The sequence below is a fragment of the Patiria miniata genome, unplaced genomic scaffold (genome assembly GCF_015706575.1).
Source record: "Patiria miniata isolate m_02_andy unplaced genomic scaffold, ASM1570657v1 HiC_scaffold_14, whole genome shotgun sequence".
In the NCBI taxonomy this organism is placed as follows: domain Eukaryota; kingdom Metazoa; phylum Echinodermata; class Asteroidea; order Valvatida; family Asterinidae; genus Patiria; species Patiria miniata.
This window is the reverse complement of record NW_024037052.1, coordinates 11,261,257-11,277,859: the sequence shown is the minus strand read 5'-3', so window position 1 is coordinate 11,277,859 and position 16,603 is coordinate 11,261,257. Positions and strand designations below refer to the sequence as shown.

The 16,603-nt window shown below is 40.0% G+C and overlaps 1 protein-coding gene across 1 annotated transcript in view; it reads right to left on the bottom strand.

Moving 5' to 3' along the window:
* Window positions 1-16,603, bottom strand: part of LOC119722046 (cytoplasmic dynein 2 intermediate chain 1-like) — a 42,083-nt gene that overhangs the window by 15,079 nt on the left and 10,401 nt on the right. The window contains exons 4-5 of the mRNA XM_038192034.1: window positions 1,777-1,843; window positions 755-813 (exon numbers count right to left, since the gene is read on the bottom strand). Coding sequence (XP_038047962.1) covers window positions 755-813; window positions 1,777-1,843 — 126 coding nt within the window. The remainder of the gene's footprint in view (window positions 1-754; window positions 814-1,776; window positions 1,844-16,603) is intronic.

Sequence of the window (16,603 nt, the reverse complement as noted above, 5' to 3'; positions counted from 1 at the left end):
TTGACCTTTTGACCTCAAAACCATTCCCAACTTGCCTACTCCTAAGGGCAACCCCCTACCGAAGTTACAATCCCAAACAACATTTCTAACTTAAGTTATCATCCGCAAACTAAGCTGCCCGGATGGTCTAGCCAGACGGGGGTGATACGGACTTTTTCTAAAGATTCGGGGTGACTGGGGTGATGTGTCTGAAAGGAACATCACAGGGGGTATGGTCAGAACGGACATACGGACGTTAGCCAGACAGAATTGTGGGGTGATAGCATTGTGTTCCCATTATCCCTTTTTCTAAAGATTCCCTTCTGGGGTGATGTTTTTCTATTTTAAAAATAGTGGGGTGATGTGTCCTGAAAGGAACATCATCCCACAAGGGTGGTATGGTCAGGACGGGCGTTCTAGCCAGACGGACTTGTGGGGTGATAGCATTGTGTTCCCATTGTCCCTTTTTCTAAAGATTCCCTTCTGGGGTGATGTTTTTCCATTGTGTAAAAAGTGGGGTGATGTGTTCTGAAAGGAACATCACCCCACAAGGGTGGTCTGGTCAGAACGGACAGACATACGGACAGACGCCGTAGGTGATGACAATACCCTTCGAGCCTCTCGGCTGAGGTAATGACTACCTGTACTACCATTTTTTTGTCTATCCATACATTACATATATTACTTTTTACGTATCGTACACCACATAAAATCTCCTCCACAGGAAAACAGTTAGTAAAAGTGGTATTAAAAAGCTCTTCTGATATATACCTACCAAAAAACATGGCAAACCAAAGGGGGAAAAGTCCAAATGAATCACCTCACCAGGAGAATCTGGAGTAATATGAGAAAGGAAATCTGTTATTTCCAAGAAATATATGTATTAATTGTTTTGACTCAAAGAATCATCATTTGCCCATTACCAATAACCCCCACCCCCCTCTAAAATTGATAGCATACAATCATGAGACGAATTTGAATGAAATGTATATAACATTGATTGCAAAACGACGAAATTGATTCGTACGTTCGACAACTGCAGACGACGAAACTGAATTGTCTAAAATGAGCGACCAAAGACAAAATTGAACATGGGGTATGTAAGATCATGAATTTTCAAGACGAATTTGAAGTAAACCGTTTATGAATTTGAATGAAAACAGTTTTAAAATGTGCGGGAAAACCTATACTACATGTACTGTATGCATCACCTTGAATTGGACTATTACCCTGCATGTAAACCCTACGTGTGTGTGGCAGTTCCTTCACAAAAAAAAGAGACCCTATTGTTGACAACCATTCGTCCATGAAAGCAATCCTACAGTAAGAAGCATGTGCTACCTGTTGTCTAGTAAATGCTGAACACTAAAGGAAAAGTTTTATTCATACAGAATCAAGCATTGATTTTTACTTAATGCTTATACTCCACAGTAAATGCTTTTACTTTTTGCTTTAACTTCCTAGCATTCGCTAGTTTTTATACATACGACCCATTATCTATTTCTTTGAATTAAAAGTTAAAAATAGCATGTACAGTACATCTTTTATGACTTGAAGTAATAGTTTTGTTTTAAGACCAATTGTAAGGGACCTAAAAATGGAACATACAATTACCATTGGTTTTTAGAGGGCCAACTAATTCTAATACCATCCCCTACTTCAGAAAATGTATACTAATTATCATGCATACCAATTTATGCATGCAATTTCTTCCCTCTGGGTATTTTTTTTTTTTTAAATGGCAAGAGAAACAAAAAATGTAAATGTATATAAATAAATAGAAAATCAACTTTTTACCTGTCTGTTTTCTGTATCGTCTTGGAGAGACTCTATCTCCATGTCTGCTCCCATGAAGAATGCATCCCTGTTGAATCCATGTAAAAGAGAAATAATTTATGCCATCTTGATATGAATCGAATACCAGATAATTGCAGTGACAGCCTATGACAAGCACAAACAGTGACAATCAACCCTTCTGTGCGCTAACCAGTCGCTAGAGACTGGTTTATTACAGCAATAATTCTTTCATAACCGGAAAGCGGACACTTGAGGGCACAATTTCGACCCTCTTTTCATGAGGGTCACCATTTGCGAAATTTATTTCAACATTGTTTGAAGTTTTAAAAGCAAAATATTCTGTAAATATTCTTTAAGTGTCAGGATTTGGTTTTCATGCAGAAAAACACTCAAAATTTTGCCCGAGGACTTTTCAGAATTAGATGTTAATATAGACTTCATTTACGGATCAGCCATATCAAATTGAAAACGCGGTAAAGTCTTCATTTTTGAAACTTGTGAGAAGAAACAAAAGCAATGAAATAAAAGTTCAGTACACATTAATACATGTACCAGTCTGCTTTGACGAATAACTTAAATTTGTGATTAAACATACCTAATGTTTTAAGCCACAGTTAAAAAATATTGAAAGTGAGGTTTGGAATGCACTCCAATTAAAATAGTAAAATAGTTATAAAAGGCTTCCTCATGAATAAGGTCTATGGTCTCTGTGTGCCAGCAAGAGAGGGTGCTTTTTTACCACTTTTGAAAGCCCCGTGGATGGGACACACCATGTGTACGTACTGGTTCAAACACGTATATATACATGTATATTTGTTAATATGCACAAAGCCATAGCGTCTCTGTGTGAGCGTCGGGCACCACTTCTTCACAGCAGGATCCAGTTCACCATGGAACAAGAAAGAGATGGCAACATCTCATTTCTTGATGTTAGTTAGGGCCCATAGTTCCATCACCCTCCCCTACTTAGGCACCACTTCTTATCACATCCAACACATCCTCCAAAAGCATGGAATTCCACACAGCCCCTCTGAAGACGTAGAACCTGCTGACTTCACACAAGGATCGGTGTGACCCAGAATGCAGACCAGGGGTGTACAAGATTCCATGTCAATGTGGCAAAGTGTATATCGGCGTGACTGGCAGGGACCTCCCCACCATACTCAATGAGCACAAAGTCCATGGCAGGAAGGGAGACTTCGAGAAATCTTCCATCGTCAAACACTCCCACACTGAGGACCACCCGATCAACTGGAGCCAAGCAGAACTGGTACCCCCGATGCATTAGAGAAGCCATCGAGATCATCAAGCATATGTTCCTCATGTTCCCCAACACATCGGTTTCCCATCTGGCGGCCCATCCTGAAGTCCAAGTCCGATGGGTCTCCTATACCCTAGGACAACTTAGTTTCAGTTCTCGCCTATGGGTCACCTATATGCTGAGCTCCTTCCCCTTTGCCCCCTCACTGTGTACTGACACGCTCCAATGATCATCCAGCATCCCTCAGTCAACTTGCATCCTTCTCAGCTTTACCGGTTTCGAGCTTCACCAGTTTGCATCCTTCCCACGCCTCACCACACCCATCCTTATAACATCGCATCATCGTTCCAATCCCTCATTCTCCTGACGACGGGCAGAGCATACTGTTCGAAACGTTGAGTTCCTCCGGTTCTCTTCAGAACCACATATACTCACAAAAGAGATTTATTCACATGGTGCTAACGCAAACTTATCTCGTCTTAGTATCTTTCCAACATGCAAACCTTCAAATCTCATCTCCCTAATGTCACAGCCCCCCTTTAGAGGCACAAATTTATCGTTGCAATTAGGTTATATTTGTTTAGTAAAAATACCGAAATTCATGGAAAAGGACAAGGGAATATTGGGTTAGGGCACATTTAAGTTTGAAAAATTTTGTGCACAAGTCTATGGGGATGTCTCCCAAATGTCCAATCCAGGGTAATTATTGGCTGTTTCAGCAACCAGCCGAAACAGCCTTCTTTGTTTTCGTTAATTTTTAAAAAATTTTTATTCTTCTTTTTCAGCCATTCCCCATAGCATTCGTACATGTTTTCACAGTAGAAGGCACTTTGGGCACTAAATTCAATCCGGTTGACTTTATACTCGGCACACACTTACACCAGCATCTGAAGATGTGCGCTGAACATTGACGTCATCATGACGTCATCAGGTAACTCAAGCGTCACAATATAGGTGCATATTTTGAAGGCTGATATTTTCATAACTACAGGTTCGATTGGGTTGAAACTTGGTATGTACATGTACGTAAACCGGGATGTGTTATAGATGAAAATTTACGTGACGTCACGATGACGTCATCAGTTGACAAGTGACGTCATATTTAATGTGCACATTCTAACGGCCAATATCTACAAAACTACAGGTCTGATTGGGTTGAAAGTTGGTATGTACCTAGACTGGGATGTGTTATAGATGAAAATAGAAGTGCACCATGATGACGGCATCATGGGTTACGTGACATCAGGTTAATGATTAATAGATTTAATCTTTAAAAATCAATATAAATCAACCGTGAGAGACTTGCACATGATTTTTGCGGGAATTGATAGAATAATCCAGGGTTTTCATTTTTGATATGTGTAAAATCATGTGACCCTTGCTTCCGGTTGAAACCGGAAGTGCCTTATAATTAAAAATTGGTGAAAGATGTGAACTTGCTTTCAACGATGTATGCTTAAAGTTGTTATTTAACAACAACAAAAATAATTATAGATGAAAATTGATATTGATGTCATTATGATGTCATAATTCAAAGCCCTATGAGAATGTAATCACATATTATATGCTACCAGTTATTAAAAACAGAAGTACATATCCTTCCTGGATGGAACTTATACTTGAAACTTTACTGGTGACCTGTCACAAAAAGTTAACTGAAACAGCCCTGTGTTTGCCACATATGTCTAGTTAGCATTATTGTTATTGTAATTATAGTTAGTTGGAGTTATAGTTGTAATTATAGTTGTTTTATGGTGGTTAAAGTACGACTTTAACTATTATAGCTATTATTCATACCGTCAACGATAATTGTTCGTCTTGGTGAGTTTGTAGCATTGTGGGTTTAGTGAGGTACCTTAGTGACAAAAATGCCAAGGATCGTGACACGGTGGACAAAAGCACCATTTTTTTCACCAAAGCATCTCCATGGTATACCTTATCGAAAAAAAGACGGACGCAAAAAATTGGATGATGGGAAGGGCATGTATGACGTCATTATGACTTCATCAGCTAATTATTACATGAAATATATATAAATTGATAATATCTTCTGAACTACAACCATCACAACAACAAAAGTCGCATCAAATAAAAGGGAACAACAAGATCTTTCATTTGAGTGGTATGTCAGGGGTGTGGAATGTAGTAAAGGGTGGTTTTGGGGGCCAAAAAGCACTTTTTTGGTAAAAAAACCCTGATTTTTGGCTAAATTCATGTATTTTTGTTTGGCACCTTGTTTAACATGCAAACCGTATGTGTTATTGTGAGATTTTGTTTTGAAGTCAGAGGAAAAGGTTCAAATTCTATGCCAAAAGAGTTTTTGCAATTGATTATTATTTTTTTTTAATTGATTATTAGTATCTTAAATGCGTACACTTGAAAAACATATAAATTGATAATATCTTCAGAACGACAAGCATTACAACAACAAATGTGGTATCAAATTAAAGGGAACAACAAGATCTTTCATTTGAGTGGTATGTCAGTGGGATGGAATGTAGTACAGGGTGGGTTTTTTGCCCAAAAGTACCCTTTTTGGTAAAACAAAAACAAAATTGGTGCTTAAATCATGGATTTGGGGTAATCATTTTGGCACCTTGTTTTAACATGCAAACCGTAAGTGGTATTGTGAGTTTTGGTTCTTAAGTCAGAGAGAATGGTTCAAATACTATGCCAAAAGAGTTTTCGTAATTGATTATTGGTATCTTAAATGTTTAAACTTATTCCAAAGATAGGTGGACAAAAAAATGTAACATAAGTTACAGTCGGGTGCCCATTCCAGTGGATCTCAGTTACAGATTCATCACATGTCTCGTTGTCGAGCTTGGAGGGGTTGGGCAATCTGCCGGGTGCATCTGCGATCACCATCATAGCACCAGGTTTGTAGACATCGTCGAAGTTGTATCCTTGTAGCTTAAGACGCTGCAAGCGGTGTGGTGTACTGGCTAGGATTTTGCGCCAGATCGTAACCAATGGTTTTAATGGTCAGTGACAACAATGAAGTTGGAGCCGAATGAAGTTGCAGCAGTGCCACAGCTTCCCTCTCGATATTCGAGAATATGCTCTGGGAAGAGGATCTATAGGCTCTTCGAGGAAAATGTGATGGGTTTACTTTCCTGGGTGTTGCCCAATCCTCTTTCAGATGCATCTACTTTGAGGATTGTTTCTATACCTGTGTGTCGGAGAATCGTAGCCAGGACTGAGTTCAGATGGAGTGTTTAAGGGTTGTAAAAGAAGCTTGATGGTCCTCTTCCCAGAGAAATGGTACATCTTTTCGAAGAAGATCGCTGAAGGGAGTAACTTTGTCTGCGCAATTTGGGGTGTACAGTGTGAGACATTGTTGACTATGCTAAGGAACCAGCAGTTTCCATCAGGGCTATGAGACATTCGGCCGCTCGTCATGCTCTTCAAGGGAGACCGAACACTGCAATGTCGTCCCGGTGATTGTTCCAATGCATCAAGGCATCTAGCTTATTTTGCCATCAATATTTTTTGGGACCATTATCTTGGCTTACTGATAAGCCGATGAATGGGCGACGAAAGCTGTTAACAACCAAATTGTATGTTGTCAGTTTTTTCAGACTGCCCTAGGTGAGCAGACCAATACTCTGCTGTTGACGTCTAGCTTGGAGGAGAACCTTTCCAGTGCAAATTCTGGCTTGAGCTCCTCAAGAGTGGGGATCTTTAGAAAACATTATGTGCTTAGCTGCTTGGGATCCGGACACATCCTGAACGGGCCGTCTTTAACTGTGATAGAGCTGCACCCGTCCGTGTGATGGGAGACTTTTCGTATGACCCAGCCTTTCTCAGTCTTTTTCAGCTTGGCCTGCGGTTTTGGTTTGGCATGAAAGCTGCACCTATGTGGCGGATTTATGTGGGACTGAGTATCTGGCTTGAAGTGTAGGAGAGCGCGTATCTAAGTCGTCGAAAGTATCAAACTGCTTTGGGAGCCGGTCCTTCAGGTCTTGTGTGTCTCTCACCGGAGTGGTAGTGGCCAGCCCTTTGGTTCCTGTGGGGGCCTGAGGCTTTGGGGGCAGTGTGCCAGTGTAGGTTTTGACCAAGTGTAGGGTGCGGCTCGTAGGGTACGTGCGGCTCGTATAGTAGGGAGCCCATTGATAGCTGGTCCTGGCACAATGACCACTTGGAACTTCTCACGTTGCTAGTCATTCTGCTGGTATACCCATAAGGTGTATCGAACCATGGCAGATGATTCCGGAAACATTATATGCCTTCCTTGGGAGGGTTGGTTTCTCCAATTGTCTCCGTATTTGTGACGCATCAACGAACTGGTAAGGTATTTGCTCTCGAGTTTGTGTTAACCTAGTTGCAGACATGTTGCTAGAGATGATCCGGACAGATCACATCCAGTGTTCGGCGGTGTTCAGCTGTTGTGCACATCATATGTCCGATGCTGATAAGGTAATGGAGTTGAATGTTTTGATGACTTGGAGACATCCAATCTTCTGCAGTAGCCTGAAGAGGCCTTTTCTACTGACGAAGGTCGAAGGCCTTCATCGGCAAGGCCGGCGGTCAGTACATCGGTCGTCGCTGCTCTCGGCACTTCTCCTGGAGCTGCCGTAAGTCGAAGACAATGGAGAAGATAATGTCGATCTTTAATCTTTCAGCTCTGAAACCGCACTGCCTCTCAGGGTATATGCACTCAGCTCGCAGCTGCGATCTGTTCAGCACTACAAGGGCGAAGGCCTTCTTAACGATATCGAGGAGGGAGATTCCTCGTGTTGCACAGATCTGGGATTGACGTCCTGGCGATGTTTGAAGTATGGGCGTCTTTTTTGCCTTGAGCGGTGGATCTGTTTATTTGGGAGTGGTCTGTATTACAGTCAGCGCTGCGTGTGATGAGAATGCAGTTTCGTGAGGGTCTTCCTGTGATGATGAGATGAAGCTGAAGCCAGTGACGGGATCTGAGGTGCTTCTGCAGCCTCTGCCCGTTCTCAGTTAGCTTGCCAACGCCAACGTGAGTGATGCAGCTGGGCCAGGAGTTGTGGTCAGATCCCACTTGGGCGTTGAATTCGCCAAGGAGGTACAGTTGTTCTACGACAGGGATACCCCTGATGGTGGTGTTGAGTTCCTCGTAGAACCGGTCCTTAGAATTTTATTGGAAGATGATAATGTTGAGACGCTGTGCTATGCAATGGAGTACTTCAGTGGAGATAGGGCTGCTCATTTCTCCATTTCATCCCAGCACATCCTAACCGATTTGACCCCAAATGGATTAGGCTTACTCCTGACTTATTCTGATTGTTTATGTGCGATTCCACGACAACTTTACATTTTCAGGCACTTTGAGACGCAAAAAAGGAGTCTCACCACTAAATGCATTGGTTTCAAAAATCAATTTCAACATAATGAATACAAAGTGGTAAGCTTTTATTTGTGGGCTGTTGCACAACAGTTTAAGCTTTTTTACTTTCGATATATAAAAAAAACGTAGGCCTATGCATGATTTGTTGGAGGTCTCGATTCAAAAGTCTCCTCAAACTGGACATGCATTGATAAAAGTAATATGCACACCATCTATTTGCTGGCAACTAAACTATGTATTAGGCCCCCAAAAAATGATAGTACACTGTTCTGCTTCCGGTTTCCCTACCTACCCTATTCTGACAGCCCCTACCCTAATTTGTTTTATGGGAAAAATGAGAAAAAAAACCCCAAAACAATCAATTTCTCCCTTTCACCCTTGACTAAGCGCAGACGCCTCCATATATGATTGTACACAAACAAAAAAATCCTTACCTACCAACTCTGTTTTCAAATGCCATGTAATGGGAAGCAGAACTATTTTTTGGGCCTTATCAAGGTAATACAGGAAATCTTAAGTCCCATTTTGGCCCATACCCTAAAATGGTGATAACTTTCCTTACGGTAACTGCAGTTTTTCCACCTATCTAAGGAACAAGTGTAAGCATTTAAGATACTAATAATCAATTATAAAAAATAATAATCAATTGCAAAAACTCTTTTGGCATAGAATTTGAACCTTTTTCTCTGACTTAAAAACAAAATCTCACAATAACAAATACGATTTGCATGTTAAACAAGGTGCCAACAAAAATACATGATTTAAGCCAAAAATCTGTTTTTTTTGACCAAAAAAGTGCTTTTTGGCCCCAAAAACCACCCTTTACTACATTCCACGCTCCTGACATACCACTCAAATGAAAGATCTTGTTGTTCCCTTTTATTTGATGCGACTTTTGTTGTTGTGATGGTTGTAGTTCAGAAGATATTATCAATTTATATATATTTCATGTAATAATTAGCTGATGACGTCATAATGACGTCATACATGCCCTTCCCATCATCCAATTTTTTGCGTCCGTCTTTTTTTCGAAAAGGTATACCATGGAGATGCTTTGGTGAAAAAATGGTGCTTTTGTCCACTGTGTCACGATTTTTTCACTAAGGTACCTCACTAGTTGGGACATTTGGGGTTGTGTATCATTTGTCATAGACTCCGGGGGTGTAACTGAAGGTGCTGATGATAATATATTGTTAATCATAGGCTTTGGGGGGGGGGGGGGTTGCAGGTGTTGGTGTCGCGGTGTCATCGAAAGAGTTGTCCGGTTGAGGTTGCCAATTTAAATCCGGCATCAAACCATTGATCGATACTAGTTCCCATGTTGTCTACCGCGTTGCTGATGTTTTTAGGATAACTTGAGGCATCTAAGTCGGTGCCTGGTGTTAATACGCTCGTTTTTGTTTGAACCTGCGCACCTGGTAAAGCGTACACATAAGATCTAATTGGCTGCTTCAGCAACCAGCCGAAACAGTCTTTGTTTTCGTTAAGATTTTTATTTTTTACTCTCTCATTTTTCTTTTTCAGTCATTTTTGCTTATTGCATTTGTACATGTTTTTTTGTCCAGGGCACTTTGGCCACTAAAATCAATCCGATTGCCTTTATACTTGGCACACACCTAGACCAGCACCCACAGATGTGTGCCGAACATTGACGTCATCACAAGTCACGTGACGTCACATTTAATGTGCATATTTTGACGGCCTATATCTCCAGAACTACAGGTCCGATTGGGTTCAAAGTGGGTATGTACCTAGAGTGGTATGTGTTTTAGATGACAATTAAAGTGACGTCACGATGACGTCATCACCTGACATGTGACGTCATATTGAAAGTGCACATTTTGAAGGCGAATATCTACAGAACTACAGGTCTGATTGGGTTGAAACCTGGTATGTACCTAAACCGGGATGAGTTATAGATAAAAATACAAGTGATGTCACGATGACGTCATCACGTGACGTCATATTAAATGTACATATTATAAAGGCCGATATCTACAGAACAACATGTCCAATTGGGTTGAAAGTTGGTATGTACCTAGACCGGAATGTGTTATAGATAGACATTTAAGTGAAGTCACGATGACGTCATTACGTGACACGTGACGGCATATTAAATGTGCATATTTTGAAGCCCATTATCTAGAGAACTGTATTAGTCCTGATCACTTAAGCGTACATGTCCTATCAGTCTTACATGACATAAAACTACAATAAATTACCGAAACAGCTGTATGTTTGTACACAAACATAAGTAAATCTAGTTGATTAGTTGATTTTGATAGTCCCCGCGGGGGTAAACGAACTTGTGTTAGGTATAAAATCTAACCAAGCCTTTTGTACCGATTGATTTTGACTGATGTAGGCCACAGTATAATTGCTGTAACACCCTAAACCCCAGGGTAGGTCTGCCAAACCTCGCGACTGTAGATAGAATGTCTTCATCCTGGATTTTGAACGCCTCAACAAAACATTAATACACATGGTCGGTTGTATCATAGAGCATGGAAAAGCTCTATGGTTGTTTACAATCAACGTTTGCTTTTATGCACTAAACCTCTGTACAGTTAAATTATACTTTTTTAATAATGTGGTACTTTTTATTCTTTTAATACTGTAATATAATGTAACCTGTTAAACCACAAACAATGTGTCAATTCGTTGTTGATATTGCAAGACATTATGGAATGATTCCCATATCTAGGAATAGTTTTTCCCCACAATGACCTATCATCAGCCATTTAGACATTAATATAGAAGCATTCCCGAAAAAAACATACATTTTCAGACCAGAGCACAGAGTGACAAGTGATGTGTACAGGTACTGAAAATATTGGATTTGTACGAAGAGAAACAGCACAGATAATGGCCCCGTTTTCCTTCCCACAGTGCTTGGTATCTTTTACACATAGCTATTGTCCAGAATCACTGAAGTGATTAAATATTTGCGATAAGGCTTGTCATGCTGCACATACACAGCCATGATGATACGTTAATACATAGTGTGAACACGGTGAAGCATTAAAATGCGGGACCATGTGGGGGGGGGGGGGGTAACATTAAGCTGTTAGTAGCACGTTCTTAATTGGGCCTATTGCGACAACTTAATATGTTTTTAGGGAAACATTCCCATATCCTGACATCACTATTTTTCCCTACAGTGATCTATCAGCCATCAACAACGGATATATCCTAAAGTTGCATTTAGCAGGGACAAATAAACAGTGTAGAAACATTTACTGAGAAAACACTTGCAGTGAGTCCACCACCTCCTTTCTTACTCATTTTTTTCTATAACCTTTTACTCTTTCAAAAAGGATTGTTCTGATGACACCCACTCTTCACAAGACCAGCTCCAGTCACTTAAACAAGAATCTCATCTCATTCTCACCCATTCAAACCAACTTTTTCTCCTAGAAATAGTTTCATTTTTAGAAGTTATGAAATGGTGCAAAAATAATCATACTTTTTTATTTATAGATATGTGTCTTTGCCTTAGTTGTACCCAATAATAATAATGGAATAATTACTAGATAATTACTGGCGAAGCAGATTGTGTCAATCGTGTAAAAACTGAAATCAATGTAGTACACCTATACTGGCAAACTTATTTTAAAACAAAACCAATGTCTTTGATTATCAAATTACATAACCATAATTTCACAATAAAATCTTAATACTCGCATACCACCCCATTTCTCATCAGTTTTCATCAACACTCATTGAAAAGTTTATGACTTACAATGCCCGTCATTATTTATGATTACAACTTTTCACAAAAGAATGCGAGTGTACAATAACCTTTGCCTGTCTTGCATGAAAGTCTTCCATGAAATTATTGTGCGTATACAAGCCCAGACCTACGTCCCTCACTAAAAAAAAAATGCTCCGAAAATTGTCAAGAAGCCCCCTGAGTTTTGTAAAAGTACGGTACTGCCATGTAATGAATGTAAAGAAATTAGTACTCATAAATTCTGTGCATACCTCATTTCATTTTGCCAGTTTTGTAATAAACACATCTAAACATGTGGTGTTTCATGTATGAAGTGTTCCAATATGTCCTTCCTTTTAGTTTTACTCTCTTCTTCAAATAAAAAAGCATTGAAATACTTCGCTCTACAACCCCACCACCATAATTAACGCCAACTCCTATAGTGACATCAACTTCTGCTTAATCCATGAGAAACACCCCCTCCACCATGATAACTAAAACAAATTGTTGCCCCTTTCCCGGAAATATAAGTGAAAATGGTTAACGGGTTTAACAGAAATTGGCCACCCAATATATCCAACCCCAACCCCACTGGCTGGCCTCCTCCTTCCTATAATTAGTACGATTGATACCCTGTTGTATAGATCCAACTGAGTTTCATCTAAAATACATAATTGTAAAGTCAATGTATACGTGCTTTTTGGGTGTGACACCTCGAAAAATAGATTTTCAAATTGATTTGATAATATTCTAGCATTACATATTAGTTATGAGCTTTCTAATGAGACATAGCACGAGCACATTGGCCGGCAATAAGTCTTTCATTAATTTATTTCAAGTTTTAAATTAAGAGCGGGATGTTCCTAATGATTCAATTTGAATAGTGTACACAAATTTTGAACTAGAGCGCGCCATTTAAAACCACATTATAACCATATTAAGGCCTACAAAGAACCTCCACAGTCTGAGTGATTTCAATATCACCATCCCCCCACTATAAAACCAAAAAAAACATTCCTCCCTATCCGTGGAAATATTGGTGACCATGGTTCGTTAAACCTGTTGGTTTAACAGATATTGGACGTTCCAACTGTAATCTAGCACCCTATCCCCTAGCTGGAGCCTTCCTCCCCTATATTGACAATTACACAGAGTTTCATATAAAATACCTGATATGTCCTCGACCCTCGCACAATCTTTGCTGGTAACGCTGTGCATGTGTGCACGTTGCCAAATGCAAATGCAGTTTATAAAGGTGAGACTGGCAAGTTAAAAATAGGATCGCGTTCAGATGGTCTGACGATACGCCGGGTCAGAAAAGAAAGTCTGACACAACATACTGACAAGCAACAGGTCAGACAAGAAAGCTAACATTAATCGGAATTAGGTTATGCAGTAGTTCTTTAATTCATTTCTTAACAAGTAAGTTTAAATCTTAACATTTACTAATTCCCTCGGCTACACACCTGGCCTTCATCCAAATTCTCAGCTCTAGAAGCACACCTGCAATGCTGAAATCTTCATAAGTCAAACCTCAAGAGAACAGGTTCAAAATTTGACTTAACCAGAGTTTTTGAGTTAAGCAGGGTTGTATATCAATTGTTATACTACTAAAGGCAATGGATTCTTTGTTTGACTTAACAGTTGTTTTGAGTTATCAGAGCTTGGCTTATCAAGATTTCACTGTATAAACAATACAAAACAGTCAGCTCCACCCATCCTGCTAGTTCGCTATCAACAGTTGAGTACTAGCAAAATAAAATTCCCCAGATGGTCGACCATCAGACATCTTAAAAAAATCGTACCCATTTCTGCGCTCAAACCTGACCTCAGTAGAGAAAAAAACCTTAAAAACGGTATACCCTAATTTTTGGAATATAGGTCACCGGAGTATAAGCCGCAGCATGTGAAAATCTGCAAATTAAGATTTGAAGTTGGCGTATTAGCCGCACCGGCGTATAAGCCGCACAGACCGCAGCGGTTTCAATGCTCTGGACCAGTTCCATATACGCTACGAAAGCTATAAAGAGGGCCACACAAGTTATATCAAAACATTACGGTCGATGCTCGTTAAAAAACATATGGAAATTGACGATGAGAAATAAACACCGGGAATTGCTGCTGGCTTGCCTGGCTGGTCCCCTGCCTAAAAGTTAGGGCATGGCCCGGCAGCACGTGAGTCAGCGAATGACAACATTTTCCCGCATCACTCGGAGTATGCAACCCACAGTGTGTTGTCTGACTGGAGCACTACAAATCTTGTTTTGTGGCAACAGATGCTGATTTGTTTTGTCCTAAGAATAAATAGGTCCTTTTTTACAACAAAACTTATCAAATTGTTGTGATTACTAACGACTGTAGTAACATAAAAAAAATCCAGTTTTCGACCGTACTTTCTTCAAAAACCATCAACACGATGCAGGCTTCCTTATGGACGAATCCATTAATTTAGGGAGGGGTGATTTAGCCCCTGTTTTGCGATTTACATCGTTTCTTGAATACATTTTCAGAAAAAAATTATGTTTTGACGTTGAACAACTGATTGTCCAATAAAGAATCCATAAAAACTCCATAAAGGTATATGTTGTCTTGTTTTTTTAAACAGCGGAAAAATATCGGTAATTATTGTTACCGAAAAAGTACACCCCTTTATTACCACAAATGGTGTGGGCCACACATCAATGTACAGCATGCAACGGAGACGGCTTTTACTCGTACTCACGCATGGCTGGCCAGCAGGCCACACTTTTGGTACATTTTTGGGACGTACTTCTACTTATTGTTAATGACTCTCCGGTACCTCAAGTCCGGTAACGATTGATAATTCATTTTCAGCAACAGATCTTTTCTTATACCAGTACATAAATACACATTTGAATCTCATTTTTATTCTTCAAGGCTCGGTGTATAAGCCGCCCTGTGTATAAGCAGCAGTAAACATTTTCACGGGCAAATTCAACGTATAAGCCGTGGCTTATATTCCGAAAATTACGGTACTCAACAAACTGACTTTTTATATCAGCAGTGAAAAAGGACATATTGTCAACAACATGGGTGTGGGTATATAGTCATCAAGTTAGAAATTGTTTAGTTTTAAAATCGTTTTATATTAAAAAACATAAGTATAGATAATAAGCCAATAAGCCAGATTTTGTCACAATGCATGTATTTTGACAAAATCCTTTATACTTGGCAAACACGGGTCTGCTGCTTCTCAGTTACACTGTCCTGTACATGTAGTTTATTATGCTGTCTCCGACAGCTTTCATAATTGTTGGCATATTTGCTCATATATACACTCAATCTGCCCCCCTCTGTGGAATTAAAACACTTACAAACTTTGGGTATTTCAAAAGTTGGGATCCTGAGAAGGATCCTAGCACCATAGGCGTAGCCAAGGGGGGGGGAGGGGGGGGGGCCAAGGGGGGCCATGGCCCCCCCTGCTGTAAAAAAAAAAATGACATTTTACCAAAACCCGACGTTAATTACGAGTACGAGTACGAAATACGAGTATGTGTATTTCAAGGATTGTCCGAAAATCATGTAATGGGGCCAGAAATGGCCTCAGATTGCACCACAGAGCATGTAGGATCAAAAATTTCCAGGGGCCCTTAAGCGGGGCCCCGGACCCCATGCCGTATTAAACAGGTTCTTGACCAAGTTGAATACAATGAAAAATTCTTATACTGTATACGATGTAAACTCAGGCAAAACAAAGGAATATCAAAAACATATAAGGTCGAATAAGAAGAAAAACATGTTTCTCGTCCAGGTTTTTGAAAAAAAGGAGGAAAAGGGGCTTTTTATTTTTTATTTTTTTCAAGATGGCCGCCATTTTAAAATTTCCTGCAACCATTGGTGTTTCCAAAGTTCAAAGACACTTTTAAAAAGAAAGACAAGTCGGACAAGAGAACTGAACATATTTACAGTGTCATTTAGAGTTGTATTTGGTATTGGTATTTATTTTCCTATGAGTTGGTGGACTAGTGTTTGGTGTTTGTTTACTGAATTTTTTCAAAAGTAAAAAATAATAAAAAAATCCAGGCGGCCACCAAAAAGGAAGCGGGTGGGTACGAGAAACATGTTTTTGTTTTTTTACTTTGCCGAAGGCAAAAGAAAAATGTATTTCCCCAATTAACAAAGTCCACTAGACATTTCCAAAGCAGGCAACAAGATGTTCGCTGGTGATCTGGGGGGTGTGGGGCGTGGGGCACCTTTTTTTCCCTTCAAAAAATAAAAGCAAGATGTAGAGAGGGAGAGAGACCCAAACAGAGAAGAAAGGGAAGGTAGAGACACAATTATTAATACGGCAGTTCACGTCAGACCGTAGCCTACTAGGATTAGTTGCACACAAGACAATAGGGGGTCTGTCATACTTTTAGCCTTACGAAAATAAAAAAGCGACAGGATCAAGAACTGCGACAAGACATCGCGTGGCGACGAAACCTATGCTAATATGTTGTACATTACACAGGAAAATGCACCCAGCCCTCTCTATAGCATGCAGGACGCACGGCGGACAAGCCTTTGG